General features: G+C 34.9%; 1 protein-coding gene across 2 annotated transcripts; it reads right to left on the reverse strand.

Moving 5' to 3' along the window:
- Window positions 1–12,342: 12,342 nt before the first annotated feature.
- Window positions 12,343–14,462, reverse strand: LOC111886933 (binding partner of ACD11 1). Of its 2 annotated transcripts, none has more exons than XM_023883172.3 (5): window positions 14,264–14,462; window positions 13,379–13,504; window positions 13,236–13,311; window positions 13,021–13,098; window positions 12,343–12,938 (listed from the first exon to the last, which is right to left on the reverse strand). In XM_023883172.3, exons 2-5 carry the CDS (start codon window positions 13,414–13,416, stop codon window positions 12,549–12,551), a joined length of 582 nt encoding a protein of 193 aa, XP_023738940.1. In that variant the 5' UTR covers window positions 13,417–13,504; window positions 14,264–14,462; the 3' UTR covers window positions 12,343–12,548. The 2 variants fall into 2 exon arrangements, with proteins under 2 accessions (XP_023738940.1, XP_023738939.1); XM_023883171.3 differs by having other exon boundaries at window positions 13,401–13,504; window positions 14,264–14,460.
- Between the last annotated feature and the right edge of the window lie 2,694 nt (window positions 14,463–17,156).

Below are 17,156 nucleotides of genomic sequence, written 5' to 3' on the forward strand. Positions count from 1 at the left end.
TCATGAATGTGACTTTTTGCTCGATAAGTTCACGTCCAATCATGTGCTTCGTCGTCCTACTGAGAAGATGATTATAGCGATTGAAAGTTTGATCCAAGATTTCTTCTGACTTCTGTACAAAAGCTCCAACCTCTGAAAGTAGTAGAGTCTGAGTGGAATGCTCTAGATCAGCATCATTTGAGTACAGTTCTTTAAGCCTATCCCAAATGGCTTTTGTTGTGTCATATGAACTAACCAAACAAAAATTGTATGGTGGCAAGGTAAACCTAATGATCCTCATTGCTTTAACGTTGCTTATCAACCTATCCTTCTCATCGTGTGACACATATTTATGTCAAGAAGAGTTGGTTGTAGTCTCGCTGAGTTTTGATTTCTCTTCTCGTTCCTGTATGAGTAAACGTCTGGATAGTAATTGCTTCCCATATCAAATAACCATGGTCTTCAAGCCCAAGTACGTAGTCTTCAAAATGCAACACCCACACTTCATAATCGTTGGGAAAAAGGATGGGAATTATAGTTGTAGATCCAATGTTGCTTGAAAGATTTATTGAGTTAACATGAGAATCGTCCGTCATGTTTAGAGATTGACAAAACCTGTATGAATCAGATGTGTAAACTAAATGGTTTTTGGGTAATATAAAGATCAAAGATCAGCGTCGATAACAACTATGACGGCTGAACCAGATCCAATAATAGCGGAAACCCTAAAAACTATGTCAATAGAAGAGATGCGTATAGATTACACAGTCTCCTGCTCTTATACCAATTGAAGAGATATGAACTCTAAAGATCGATTAGATTCAAACAAGTATATGCAATCAAAGACAAAATATAGATCAAGAATATGTCGAATGATTATAAATCACAGCCTCAGAAGAGGTCGATAAAAAACAGATACTATAGAGGTGTGTAGGGTTTATAATGACATGATTTAAAAATACACGATGCTTGCATGCACCTTAAATAGTAAAACCCTAATTAATAAACACGCGTGAACAGGCCCAACCCAGATATACAAAAGACTAAATACAAAGGCCCAAAAGACGCAACACTTAATACTTAACAAGGGTTTTATGGATTATGGAACTCGACAAGTTGATGGAGCAACTCGGCGAGTTGAGCCAACCAGGATGTTGACTTTGACTTTGACCATTGACCAAAGTTGACCCTTAAAAGGGTTATTAGTATGAAAAGGTAATTAAAGGATATAATTATGTGTGGGAGTTTGTGTGACAACCCGAAATTTCTATCTTGTACAAACCATTCACTTCAATCTAAGTCAGACTCGTGTTGCTATCTTTTAGCACTGTTTGGGGTCTATTTTGAGTATTCTAAGAATAGTGCATCAAAGGAATCAGTATTTGGATGTGTCAGATTAAGTTCTAAACTATCTAGCAAACCGTAAACCTCCTCAAAAGGAGTTTAGGGTCAGGACCTTGAGTTTACGGTCAAGGTGGCCGAAAAACTCCATGCTATATATTCAAACCTTAGTCATTTTCAATCACTTTTACCATTTCAAGCCAAAGAACTCATTCTCTCTCAAGTATCGTCCGACTTTTCTCTCAAATCTTCAAGATTGTAAGTATTTCTTCCCTTGATTGGTGGATATCCTTCTATATCTAGTGATTATACATGATTTCATCCATGAAATCTCTTCATTTTGATAGATCTTCAAGTGTTCTTCATTTCACCAAGAACACCAAGAACACATACTAGTGTTCTTGGATCCTAATCCCCCTTACAAGCTTCTAATAAGTAAGTACACTACCCTTAGCTTGTTATATGCTTGAATCACTTGTTAAACACCTAGAAAACATCAAGAAACTCAAGAACAAAATGTGTTTACGGTCTAGTGAATCTTCATATACCGTAAACCCTTTTGAAGGGTGTTCTTATAGCTTTTACCCTTCCTAAGGCTAAGCATGGTCCTTAGAATCTGATGCCTTTGAATTAAGCCCTTGAAAACCATCATTTGTGAAAGATTTGGTGAGTTTGCATTTGGATCTCCTTAGGCCGTGAACTCCATGACCGTAAGGTCATTAGACCATGAACCCAATAACCGTAAACTCCAAGGACCGTGAACACTTGGACCGTGAACTCCCTAGGTCATGCCATTTGGACCGTAAACTCTATAGGGTGGCCATATACCCTAGTTATGCAATCATATGTGATTGTATCCCTTCAATATAAGAGTTTTCTACTCTATTAGGGTGTTATCCCTTATAATTAGTTGTTTATACACTAATCAAATACACATACATGTCATTATATGTTTGTTAGGATCTTTTTGTGCTCAAGGTTTCACCTGACACTCTATATCCTATTTCCAAACATACTTTCATATCACTCACTACAGGTGAGTTCATACCCCTTAATCTATCTTTTAAATGATTTTAAATGCTTTTATGGGGGGAATACAAGTTGAAACATTTTAGTTATTATATCAATCACATGTGATTAATAACTATCAAACAAATGGATTTGCTATACGTTTAGCTATTTTATCAATAAACTACTTCAAAATGTTTATCAAACTATTTTATGTGTTAAAACTCTTTATCAAACTTGTTCTTACATGACAAACCTTTTCCTTTAAACTCTTTTAAACTTATATATTGTCAAAATCGTGTCTAATGCATATATAGTTATATAAGTAAGGTTGGAAGGACTTAGGACTGATAACACACTTTATTTCCTTTTCCTTGTTTGGTTGTGGACTTAGAATACCTTGTTGTTTGTCCGAGTGTTGTTTAATCCTTAGTTATATATTATGTATATATGTATAGACATAAAAGGTTTTATCTCAATTCAATACACTCCGTTATACAAACAACTCTACTAGTAAACTATAATAGGTATAGTTTAGGAAGTCACTACTCATTACTTATAGTACAATGAAACATACAAAGAGTCAGTTCATACATGAGTCAATACATACTATTACGAGAAACTAAGAGAACATACTATTATGAGAAACTAAGAGAACATACTATTATGAGAAACAATACATACTATACACTATACAAGAGAACATACTATGATGAGAAACAAAGAGAACATATTACATACTAGACAGAGAGAACATACATTACACTAGTACATACAATACATATACAAGAATACTATAACATAAATGTGAGCCACGGTTTCGGGGCATGGCATCACCTGTCATGGCTCATTTTGTATCCAGAGTCTCCTAGAAGGAGAGTGTGAATTTGTGTATAGATCTATACTGGATTGACTATCCTATACCTTGTTGTTCGCTACAGTGGGACTTGCAAGTCTACGGGTGCCAAATGTCATTTCTTCCGACGTCTTTCATTGTCGTGTTATTAGTCGATAGTATGGTGTAAACATATCACATTTTACCTTAAATAACAATTGGTTTAAGGTAGTTGGTACAACAATAGTTACTATAATACAACACTTATTATTTCCCCATTGCATTCACAATGTGATCTTATCACATAAACGGTAATGTAAAACTATATTTTTGGTTAATGATAGTCACACTTAGGAAAACACACACTCTTACAAGAAACAAACATACAGAATATTTGATGCCTTGGTAGAAGGCTACGTTTAGTAGAAAATATAGGATTTTCTAGGAGATACAAACATTTACTACAAACACCTACAAACTTATACATCAAACACTTACAAACATTTTCATACAAACAAATGACACTAAAATGCTTATGAACTCACTAGCTTTAAAGCTGATAAACTCTTTCAAAATAACTTGTATTCTCAGGTCATCAGTAAACAGGTACCGATGCCAGGTTTTAAGAAGATGGAGCTCGTTCAAGACTCATCTCTTATTTTGATTTACATTTTTGGTGTCTTATAAACTTCACAGAACACACTCGTATTAAATTATATTATTAATGCAATGGATAATGTTGCTGCTTGTTTACTACTATGATTTGTTGTGATACTGTACATGACGTCCTCCGCCCCAGAACGTGTCTGTCGTTCCAGTTTTAGGGTGTGACAGTTTGAGAGGAGTTGATCCAGGAGTCGAGGACATTTCAGCTACTTCACGACATTGAGGTGAGTTACCTTCCAGCAGGAGTGGGTCGAAGGCACCAATGTCGGCCCATTAGTATTAATTATAGTTGAGATGATTGTCTTTGTGATAATTATCTGTTATGCCACTATCTGTTATGTTTTATGTGCTAGTATGTTATGTTATTATATGGTAGTGGTAGGGGTGAAATAGTCCCTAGTTACCGGTTGAAAGATACCGAAGGGGAGGCCAGCACCCATATATGCTAGGCATCTACCGGTTGAAATATACCGAAGGGGAAGCCATCACCCATATATGCTAGGTAGTTACCGATTGAAAGATATTGAAGGGGAGGCCAACACCCATATATGATAGGCAGTTACCGGTTGAAAGATACCGAAGGGGAGGCCAGCACCCAAATATGCTAGGCATTATGTGTTTATATGGTATGAGGCATGATAGGGGAACTCACTAAGCTTTGTGCTTACAGTTTTCAGTTTTTGTTTCAGGTCCTTCTTCTTCGAAGGGAAAGGAGTCGGCACTATAACAGTGCATCACACACATACACACACACATTTTCTGCATATAAGATCCCTGTGATTTGTACTCTGACATTATTACTATTTTATGACATGTTTTTAGATGTGTGATCTATGGTTTTTATGAAATAAGATAACTTGATGATGTTTACTATAAATTGTTTATGAATGATTAAATCAAAAATGAATCTTTTGGTATTAAATTTTGAGATGTTACAAATAAACTCCATGATTGAATGATAATGGTATATAAGTTTGTGGGGATACCGTAAGAGCATTATATAACTCTTTTCAAATTTATTTATACATAGAAAGAAATTTAGTACAAAAGTTTAGAAACAATTATGCATAACTTCTTCTATAAAGCGAAGTGACTTGATGATTTTAGTCGTGAGTTGTTAAGCCGAAAATGGTGTACAACCCACTACAACCAATTCAAAATGTGATTACAAACCTTGTCTCTGGGCTTGCTAGTAATATTGATCCGACTTTAAGTTCAAAAAACTATATTTCTTAAAAACCAATTTTTTATTGGTTTAATCTCTTTGGTTCAATTGAATTTTTCACTAAAATTGATGTTTTTTCCGTTTAACTGCAGCCGCCATTTTAAAATTCGTAAATTGGTAACCTCATTGGTTTCTCGTTGGTCAGGATTTTCAAGGTATATGACCCAACCCGCAGCAAGTATTACAAAATTTTCATTTTTATTGATTTACTTTTGGTTAGGAAAATAAGTAATTTTTTTTATTCTAGATTTGTCACTATGTATAATACGACACTATTAACACATGCAAGTCAAACAAGAAAACGTGTTTCCCATGACAAATCACAAATGGGTGAATAACACATAAAACATGTTCCCATGTCTTTAATCAAATTTAATTTCGTTAACTAAAAGTGTATGGAGGGACATATTAAATCATATAGCAAGTGATGGTCTAAATGGTAAAAAGCATTCCACTGCTAGGGGCCCTCCTTGAGCCAACTGCGTTTTTCATAACGCCGTAAATGTTCGAATTTTATGAGCGATATTTGTTGTAAATAGTGTTTAAAGAATTTATAAAAAAATAATACATGTTAAAAAAATGCAAATGTATTTTTAAAAGAAGTTGTAAACTTAATAAAATTGTAATGGGAAAGGTTGTAAAAAGCATTTGTATCAAATTTGTAAAACAAAGAGAAAATTGGATTAAAATTATAATAAATGAAAGTTTGGGAGAAATTATAAAAAGAAAATTGTACCAAATTTGTGAAAGTATTTCAATTATGGGAAAAAAGTGTAAAAAACAAAAGTTGAAAGGGGAGAGGGGTATGCCCCAAAAAAATAAAAAAAATTATGAGATTGAAGAGGAATTAGAACCCGAGGCTCTGGCTAAGAGATAACTAACCAGCAGGAGACAATTTTTGGAGTATATTTTAGTACAAATATTTTTTAAACATTGCCCACAACTAAATATAATAGTAACTATATATATATATATATATATATATATATATATATATATATATATATATATAGCAAGTATTAGATGCAAAGGTTTCACGCTATAACGATTGGACTCAAACAAGAATGTGAAATAAAGTTAAATCTAACCTTCTAAAATTATCTAATATGTGTAGCATGTAACCTAGCATATTCGTTTAATAGTTAACTTATATTAATGAAGGTTTCTAAAAGCATGAAACAAGCAACATTCAAACATCGAGTTAGCTAATCTAGTGCCTTGCCTAATTTGGCAATCCTATCCTTCCAATTCTGCAACCCATACTAGCATGCAATTCTAAAGGCTCATGCGATAGGCATACAAATGCATCTTTCATAGCATTCTACAATGCATTTCTGAGCAGATCATTAGCCTTAATTTAGCATGCTATATAAATATACGCATACTAAAGCACATAAACATGCATGGGTAATTCGGGACATATTTACTTAAGTTTGGCTAATTGCAAGCATCGCACCCCATTTTTTTTTTTAAACCCTCTTTTTGAAAATTTATCATTTCCTCAGTTTGAGTTCATACACACTCGAGAGGGGTCCAAATCCCATGATTGGCTTAACAAATTTGGGGGCTCTAAGTGAACCAAAAATTGGGGGCCCTTTGAATAAAAAATTAGATAACCGAACAAACAAGAAACTGAAATCTGAAAAGTTTATAAGCTATTTTTTGGTTTGTCAAAAAATAGACAACTAATTTAATATTTAATTTATAAAAGCAAATATATCTTAAAAAAATAAGATATATAAAACGAAAACCCTCATAACGTGAGGCGCGTCATGGCGTGAGGCGTGGCTTCGCCGTTACGAAAACTCTCATAACGTTGGTGTTAGGCGTGGCGTGTGGCAAGGCGCGGTATGGCGCGCCACGGCGTGTTATGGCGCGTGTTTTTTCGTTTGAGACACAGTTTTTTGCTATTTGTTATGTCTTTTCTAATCGGAGATACAAGTATTGTGGCTTTTGTTAACTTTTTGTTATTAGTTATTGATCTAATATTTCTAAAAAGTAGTTATATTTAATATAAATTTATATTTATGTGGTAATAAAATTTTAAATTAATATAAAATCGCCGCCTTACATCACGCCTTGAAAAACGTCATGGCTCGTTAAGCTTGAGGTTTGGCCTTGCCGCCACGCCACGCCTCACGCCATTTAGAACCTTGATCATCACCCACCGTTGTGTTGGTTCAAAAGTTGTCATGCACTACATATTGTTGGCTACAAACTACAAAGTTATCAATATGAGGTCGGTTGCAAAGATACAATATATCCAAGTTTTGTTAATTCAAGGGAAATCTACCTGAAAATACAGATGGAACATGGAACTTGGAAGAAATAGTTTATTACCGTTTATGGAGTTTGGGGAATGCATGCTTCAATGGAGACGGAAGAAACCTGAAACCATATGCAGTGGAGAAGGAAGAAACTGTAAGTGTATGTAGTTGTGCGACACAACTTATGTTGTGAATCAGAACTCAGAACTCAAAAGTCAGAAGTCAGAAGAAGAAGAAGATTGAGCAGATCAGCAGAGCAGGCGATGAGGGATTGAGGGCGCAAACACAGAAATCGTATGTAGTGGAACTATGGAAGAAGAAACGTCGTTTTTTTAGCCTTTTAGAGCCTTAGCCGATTATGGATATAATACATGGACTCCTTGGTTTGTGGGGCCCTCTTGATGTGGGGGCCCTAAGCCCTAACTTTGATTTACTATGCATTAAGCCAGCCCTGCCAAATCCTCAAACCAAAGCTCTGATACCAACTTGTAACGTCCCAAATTTCTAAGTAAAATTTTTTGAAGGTTTGTATTGATCGAATACACTCAAGTATGAATGAAAAAGAACAAATACACTAGGCAAAGATTAAACAGTACAACTAAAGAACACAAGTAATCACAAAGATGCTTTCACTAAGAAACAATGTTCTCACCAAGAAAATGAGGTCACAAAGACGGCCACCAAGACATACGTTAGGGTTTCACCCTAATGTTGATTATATACGATTACAATAACTGATATCCCACTAATTAAGGGATGTATACCTATCTAAGTAAAGGTATGATCCTAATCATTAAGATTACAGATCATATATCTGTTCTATATATATACAACATACAACTGCCTAATATACATAAGTTATTTAGATTATGAAGTTCACACTGATGCCGATAAGATCCGGTGCTAACGTTGGCACTGGTAGTCAGCGTGTAGTGTTTGACTCATCAGATCATAAAGTGTGACCTTATATTCTCCTCCTATCTGATGATGTCAAAACTAATTTTCAACAAGCTCTTTAGCATTTGCTCCCCCTAAATATGAGAACTTCCTTTCTTGAATCTGATGGCATTGTCTATTCTTCACTCTGAGAATTTTACCCGAACACATATGAAAGTATATCGAGGACAATATATGAAAGATCATATGTCGAAAATACCCCCCCCCCCCCCCCAAGCAAATGAAGAGTAATGGTATCTTTATGACTCAAATTTGTTTTGGACCTTTTTAGTCCCCAAGAATGGATCTTTTTGACTCAAATTCGTTTATAAGCCTAGGGTTGCCACCTTTGATGCTAATGGTGTCCCTATATCAATAAAGTTTCGATCTTTGAGGTCTTAATGGGTTCATGCAAGAGTTAGGACCACATTTATGGAAGTTGATTGCTATTTCTTGAGATTTGGAATCATGGGGACATGCAAAGTCACCAAGTCCGTGACTTTATGACTCTAGAGGTCCTATATAGCTTGGATATGTGATTAGATAGCATGGCTTAAGGATTAAGTGCTTAATGGCCCGTTTTTGAAAGCTGGACGCAAATGCCATGCGTAGGTCCTGGGAATGCGTTGCGTTCCCACTGGGGCTTGCGATTTGAACCAAGGAGCAACGCCCAACGTTCCACATGGGAACGCCTTGCGTTTGATGCGACTGTGGGCCTTTTGGGGCCATTTCCTTAGACTAGTTGATTATGGTCCTTAGTGGATTATTCTTTTGGGATGATAATGGAACTTATTGTATATTGGATTTAAGGGAAGGCCCATTTAGGAAGTTGGGCCCAATCCAGAAAATTGGGCCATAAGTGGGCCATTAGTGGGCTTGATGGATTTGGGCCTTCATGTTATGGATTTGGGCTAGGTCATGGGTCCATTTAGATCAGGGGTAAAATAGACATTTTACCCTAATAAGAATTGTTTGGATTTTGACTAAGTGTTATTTGGTAATGATAGCCGAGGAGTCGTGGGAGCAGTCGATAGAGATTCCTTACCGAGAGATTCAGCAGCCAGCTTTGTGAGGTGAGTTTTCCTCCGGTAGGAACGGGTCGAAGGCACCAATGTCGGCCCGTTTATGTATGTTAGAATATGTCGAACGTAGGTCTGATGTCGGGGTTAGCTCGATGTAGGTTGTATGTTTCCGGACTTCAGTTCGATGTCGGGGAAATCCTGAGGAATGTTTATATGCTTGATGTCTTTGTGATTCTAGCATGTGTTTGTTTATATGTTCTGGGCTTCAGTCTGATGTCGAGGCAAGCCCGATGAATTTTTAGCTTATATGTTATGTGTTTATGTTATATGTATGTTTGATACTTATATGTATACCGGACATTAGTCCGATGCGAGATTTCGGTCTGATGTCGGGCGGGTCCCGATGCCGGATTCGTCCGATGTCGGGCGGGTCCCGATGCCGGATTTGTCTGATGTCGGGCGGGGTCCGATGTAGTGGGCAAGACCCAATGTATGCTATTATAGTGATTATGTGTATGGTATGTGGTAGTTTGAGGAGACTCACTAAGCTTCGTGCTTATAATTTTCCTTTTTGGTTTTAGGTACTTCCGCTAATAAGGGAAGAACCCGGGATGACTGCATAACACACACCACAACTTTTAGTCTGGGAGGATTCACCCTGATGTTTTGACATATGATTTTGATACATTGACAAATGTTATGATATTTTTGAGATGCACAATTTATGTCTTTTTGATACTTATGGTTTTATTAATGAATTAAAATGAAAATTTTGGACTGTATTTTCGAGATGTTTCAAAATCCTTTAGAAATTCTTCAGAAGTAGAGCATGACCCGTGCTTGGGCAATGAAGTTTTTTAAACCCTCACAAAAAGTTCATAAATCCTCTAGTTAAGTTTCATAAGTGGAGCATGGCCCGTGTCTGGTCTTTTTTAGCGTTTCGACTCCAGATATGTTCCGGTTATATCCAAAGGCTTTCAAACTACCACTCAATTTCAAATTACCTTAGAAATAGACACCAAAACATGAACAATACAAGAAATCTTACGAAATACATTAGTTGTCCATTATTTAAATGAATGTGAACATTTAAGCATAAAATATGATGCAAAATACGAATAAAAATTAATATAATAGATACATAAAATGACATCTAACACTCATAGATAACTATTAAAAAAAGAATAACAATATTATACAGACATGGGTGAGACGATAGTAATCGAAAATCATATTTTTTACAAGTTCAAATTAAATAAAGGAAAAAAAAAAACATCCTAGAAAAACACAAAACGTTGGTTCGTTCTTCCAACTCCACGAACGGACGCAAAGGGAAAAAATGTGGACCAATCACCGGCTCCCAAACTAAAACCGTCAACTTCCGGCAGCCTCCTCTTTGCCCTGCCTACGACAATTCCAGCCGCTGACATACGACAATCCTTAAATAATAAACTACATGCTCTCGAGCCGCTCCATACCATACCGATCTAGGTCCCATTTCCATTTTTTGATTTTGTCGGCACAAAGTTTATAATTTATTGCATCTCTATGATTGCTATGAAAAATTTCACTATTACCCTTGTTGAGTTTCAGTTAGCTACCCTTAAGTATAGAAAATGTCGCATTCCATGTCCTCCAAATCAAGATATCAATATGGCTATTTGCATTACTTTAATTCCCATAAGGAGTTATTCTGATATTCTCGATGACGTGTGGTTATTAAGTTGGTTTGGTTAATGACAAAACCTTGTAAACGACAAATGTGACAAACCTAAACAAGCTATGCCATATAATAGTTTTATATCGATCCACAAAATATATAATTGTAGGATTATGACTTGGGTTGATAATTATGTAGTTCCGTATTGACATCTAATTTTCGAAACAAATATATGAAGTTCTAAAAATATATTATGAAAAAATATATGAAAACAAAGAAAAAAAATGAAGTTGTAATAATGGATTTTGAAAAAAAAAAAAAATGTAAAACAAGTTAAGTCGTAAAAATAGACTAAGAAAAACAAAATGACAAAAAACGCAATAAAATCAAAGTTATAAAAGTGAATTATGAAAAATAACATGTAAAAAATTAAAGTTATAAAAATGAATTGTTGGAAAAAAAAAACATATAAAACCAAATGAACACAATTTCAAAAGTTAGTAACTGATTACGACTAAAAAAATTGACCTAAAATAGCCAAAAAAAAAAAAATAATAATAATAATAATAATAATAATAATAATAATAATAAAAATTCAATGACTTTGGATAGAAAAAAAAATGGAAACTTGTTATTGTCAAAGACAAAGACCATTTTAGCAAAAAAAAAATTAAAAGATAAGTGACAAAAGTTAAATGACAAAATACAACATAAACCCATAAAAAAACCCCAATAAATCATGTGAACAGTTTTTTGGTTTTTTTTTTTTTTTTTGTAGAATATAAGAAAATCATTCAATTAGTTATCATATATCCAAAAGGACTTTCAAATTTCATTAAAGACAAAATAAATTGTTGTGTAATTAATTGTACACATGTATTTGCAATAACTCAATTAGATATTAAAAAAATCCAAAAGAGCTTAACAAAACATCCTTATGACTACAGCCTTCTTATAAAAGATAAAACTCCAAAAAATAATAATAATAATAATAATAATAATAATAATAAATCGTGCATAGAAACCACTAATTGGTATTTGGTTGCACCATTCTTGCATATATAACTTTTTCAAGTATGAAAATTGTTATTATTTGTTTAAATAATTTATTATATAAAAACCATTATAGTTTGTTCTTTTTTTCCTTCGAACAATCATTATATAGTTTTTTCGTTTCTTAATAAAACCATCTAAATGGGTAACATAACATTTCCACAGGTTATTTGTTTAAAGTCGAAGGTAGGTACAACAGTCAGTTGGATGTCTGGACTTCAAAAATGTATTATATGGTTGAAGAACTTCATATCATATGAAACAAAATAGCCATTTTCTTCATTGTGCCAACGTTCATATCACGAATACTCCGGTGTGAATGTTTCACAGTAGGCCGAAACACATTCAGATGAGGATACCCTTTATCAATACTTCTAACTATTACATAGATTCTACTAAAATTCAACAAAACACAATCTTATTTATAAAAAAAGAAAAAAAAAACCCTTCCAAAAGCATAATAGAGAAAGAACTAAATAGCAACCTAATGATATGAAAAAAAATTTAAGAACTAAATAGCGTCTGTACACAAAGAAAGGTGGATCCGTGGATTAAACTAAAGGATCAAACCTTGTACTTGTGAAGCCTTAGGTGGAGAAGGAGGCTGCTGAGTTGGCGCCACGTCATCTTTCTCCTTTGTTTGCTGTCCAACTTCGGATGCTGATTTGGCCACTTTACTAAAAGCGTCTGTCACCCATGAAGCAGCAGCTGCATACGCTGACTTAGCCTTTTCAGAAACCTGAAGCTTCTGGTCAACCTCTTTGACTTTTTCATTGACCATGGAGGTTCCTGTGGTCACCTTCTCACTGAATCCTATCTTCTCATCAAATGATTTGGCTTTGGAAACAGCATCTTTTCCCAGAATAAAACCCTTTGAAAGCATGCTGCTGATTACATCTTCAGCTTTGCTCATAACAGATTCCTCACCTTCTGTAACGCCACGTGCCTGTAAAATGGAAAATTATTTATTTCTGATTACAAATAATGCATGGAAATAATTATGTATAAAAAAAAAATGGATTTCTTACTGCTGATGTGGCGTCTGGTGGGAGATGGTAGTCTGGTGCTAGGGTTACAGTGACAGTCATGTCGACTATTGTTGCTCCCTAATGCAAAACCTTATTAGCTCAACATAATTGAAACTTTTTAATTATTTGATGAATCATGAACGTTTTTATGTTTTATGATAAATAAATGTGGCATTATGTTATATGAAGTCAAATAAAAAGACAATCTTGCTTACTGAAAGGAGAACAGCAGTATCTGCTCCTTGTGAATCTGTGAAGGTGACAAATGCGTTTTGGGAGAAATCATCATCGCTGCAAAGTAAAACATTATAATAGGTGTTAAAATCAAATAAAGGAAAAAACTGAAGGTGAAAATTACCTTGATGTCCTTTCATACCAACCTTTGCACCTCAACATATACAATATCTCCAGAAAAGGAAAAAAACTCCCTTACATCTCGTGCAGAAGCCTTCAAAGAAAGATTGCCAACTTTAACAGTTTTCACCTGCACAAATATCAACCAAAAGTTATGAAATGCATGCTTTTACATTAATGAAAAAGTGACAATTGACACTCTTGGTTGTAAATGCATACACCATCCACTCATAAACAAGAAATTCACAGAGAAAAATCAGCATTGATCACAAAGAGTACTTTTTAACAAAAACAGTTGTCTTAAGGTACTCTACTCAAACTCAAACACACAAGCTAACATCAGTTAAAATTGCGCATTGTAAAATGTAAATGTAACATATCTTTGTAATTTATTAATTGATGGAGACATCTCAACAAATCCCTCTTGGGGGATATTTTCATAATCTAAGACCAGTGTTGGGCAATGATGAAATCGAGACTTGTATACCAATAATAACTGAAAACTTCTGAAATATGCATAGTTTTATTATGTAGAAAAGAACTCAGCTAACAATATATGAATAGCGATCTAGGTTAAGAAATGATCTTTGTATAATCGTATCCAGAAAACGTTTTCTAAATCTTTTTTATAGACAAAGAACAAAATAAACACCAAAGTGAAAACTTTTTGAAAGATGCAAAGTGTTCTACTCTGCTAAATCCAAATTAGAACCGCTCAGCAATATTGACTCAATCAACTAATCTGTCGTGTTTCACATGCTTTTAGAGAAGCTTGTTTAGCTGATACAGATCCATATAAATTAAAAAAGTCACAAATCATAAAAATAAATCAGAATATCCGATAGTGAAAGCAACAAATCAACAAAGACGTTGTACTATTAACACTTACCGACATTGCGAAAGCTCAATAAGAAATCCAGATATCAAAGAGGAAAAACTCGGTAAAAACAACCGATTCGCCGGAGGAACACCGATTTACACGAAATGGTAGCCGAAAACCTAGCGATTCAGACAGCGTACGACTGTGTTAAGAAAACGTATTGAATTTTGAAATGGTAAAGGGAAAGGGAAAGGGGGCTGTGGGTTTATTTCGTCATTTCATATAAATACAAAATAAATAAATAAATAAATAAATAAATAAATAATAAAGGTGCAAATAATATTGCAAGAGGTACTGATTGTTGATGCATGAGTAGATTGTACGATCGTGGAGTGCAAGTTTCGCGTTTGGACTAGGATTCTTGGATGGGCCCGATTTCACCGGCCCCTGTCGACTTGTCCATTTATGATTTATACTAGTACTATTTTTTCTTGCTTCTATATGTGTGCCAATGTTGTTTGATAATATTTGTTTATTGTGGGGTTTACTTGTTTGGGTATAATATTATTTTGTATGATTTTTTTTGGTTTGTTTTCAACGAGTCAGTTTTATTTATAGCGCTGATCATTATTAGTCGTTAGGCTATTTTGATGGTATTAAAAAAATTGAATTTTTATAAGGTTGGGTTCCTTGATTCCATATTGGTGGGGAGAAATGGTAGGTGAGTGCTTCATTCGTCTTCAGCCTTCCAAGACTTTGGCAGAGATTAAGGGATGGACGAAGCAACACACGCGTCTAGTAGAGCTGTGGACGTGCGATTTAGGCGCACTTTGCACTTTGCATATGGGTTGGACCGACTCGGTCAACATTGACTTCGTGGATTGATTCCATGAATATTCTAGAACTCTTTATAAATCGGATAAACACCACGAAATCATGATAGGGTTGTCGTTCGATTTTTGTGTCACTAGGGCTTTTCGAGTAGTATAAATAATGGCTCTCAAGATAATTTGATTCGTCTACTTTTCCCCGATGATCATCATGTTGGTTTTAATTTATGTTACACATTTTATTTAGTATGAATACATGATAGTTGCTTCTACCAATTTCTTACAATCAAATCTCGCTGCAAATCATCAATTTGATTTCTAGGTGAAACTTAGCAACAATAATAACAGTAATTGTATTTTTATTTGCAACTAGTCGACGTTTAATTCTTAATATTATTTGACAGCTTTTTGGTTTCTGTTATAATGAATGGATATTTATCACATATATTATATGTCCACTCGTTAGTTTTTGGTATTACTAAATAATTGAGTATTAATTCGTAATACTAAATACTATCATTTAATTATAAAATACAATATTGAAATTAATCAAAATCGATAACTGGTGTGCCACACGTATATTATATAATGTAAGTAATTATTGACATCTAGTAATTCAATAAAGGGAAAATGACTTATATGGGTAATTATGTTTCAAAATCGTTCAAAAAATATCATTCAAGTTTGGCGTGTCCAAAAAACATCATCCAAGTAAAGCATTTGTACAAAAAACACCAACGAAGTACATTCTTTGTTCAAATTTGACCTTTGGTAACCGACAATTACCGGTAAAAATAAGTAAAGGAAAAAAAAACAATATGAAAATGACTCAAAGAGGTAACTGTATTTCAAAATCGTTCAAAAAACACCATCCAAGATTGGTATGTTCAAAAAACACAGTCCAAGTAAACTTTTTGTACAAAAAACACCAACAAATTATATGATTTGTTCAAATATTACACACCGGTAACTGGTTCTTACAGATTAAATGATAACTTGGCTTAACTATTATGACATGACATAATAATGATTGACAAAACAATAAATGATATATTCCTCCTTTAAAAACCGATTTAGGGTTCCTTCATGAACGAATGACTTATTTTTCTCCTATGATTGCTCGTCTTCTTCTAAGGTGATGATCTCGAACTCAAGTCCAAAACCCTAATTCTTAACTTAAGGCAAAAAGGGATCCTTTACCCCTGCCTCAATGAACCTAACCTCCCCTAAGGCCCAAATCCATAAAAAGCCCAAAAAGGCATCCAACCCCAACTACAAGACATCTAAGGCCTAATATGGCCCAAGAACCTCCAACATGGCCTTAAGCCCAAAAAATGACCTGCTACAATCAGGTGGCCCCGAGGCCTAACTTAAATAAGTCTGTGCATAGTCCCATCATATGTTGAAGCCTCTGCGATCCGGATGTCGAGCCAGTACGTCCGGCGTACTCCTAGCGTATGCCCAACGTACTCGGCTAGGGTCAAGAACCGCCAATCTTCCGAAGGTCATAACTTTTTCATTCTAAGTGTGATTTCGTTATTCTTTATATATATACGAGAGCTAATTTAGGCATCAGACAACCATACCGAGGGTTATAGCCTTCAGATTGCAATTCTTAGTGTTACCTTATTGTTAAATTAGATTTCGTCATTACAAGGTCCAACCGAGGGTAGGGACCAAGTGTTCGGTTTGTGTTTGAGCCCAAGGGCATATCATTAAGTATTAGTTCGAGCCTTTATGAAGTTTAGGTTTATGTTAGAAACATTTTATGGCAAGGGATAGTTGATAGTATTGTAGAGCTTCTCATAAAGAGCGAAATTGGACTTAGAATGAAGAAGTTATGGCCTTCAGAAGATTGGCAGTTCTTGAGCCTAGTCGAGTACGATGGGCGTACGTAGGAGTACGATGGGCGTACTTGCATAAAATCCAGATTGCAGAGGCTTCAGCATATACTGGGCGTAAGAATGGACTTGTTTAAGTTAGGCATCGGGCCGACATAATTGTAGCAGATCATATTTTGGGCTTAAGACCATGTTGGGGGTTCTTGGGCCATATTAGGCCTTGGATGCCTTGTAGTTGGGCTTGGATGCCTTTTTGGGCTTTTATGGATTTGGGCCTTAGAGGGAGGAGAC

The sequence above is a fragment of the Lactuca sativa genome, chromosome 6 (genome assembly GCF_002870075.4).
Source record: "Lactuca sativa cultivar Salinas chromosome 6, Lsat_Salinas_v11, whole genome shotgun sequence".
Classification (NCBI taxonomy): domain Eukaryota; kingdom Viridiplantae; phylum Streptophyta; class Magnoliopsida; order Asterales; family Asteraceae; genus Lactuca; species Lactuca sativa.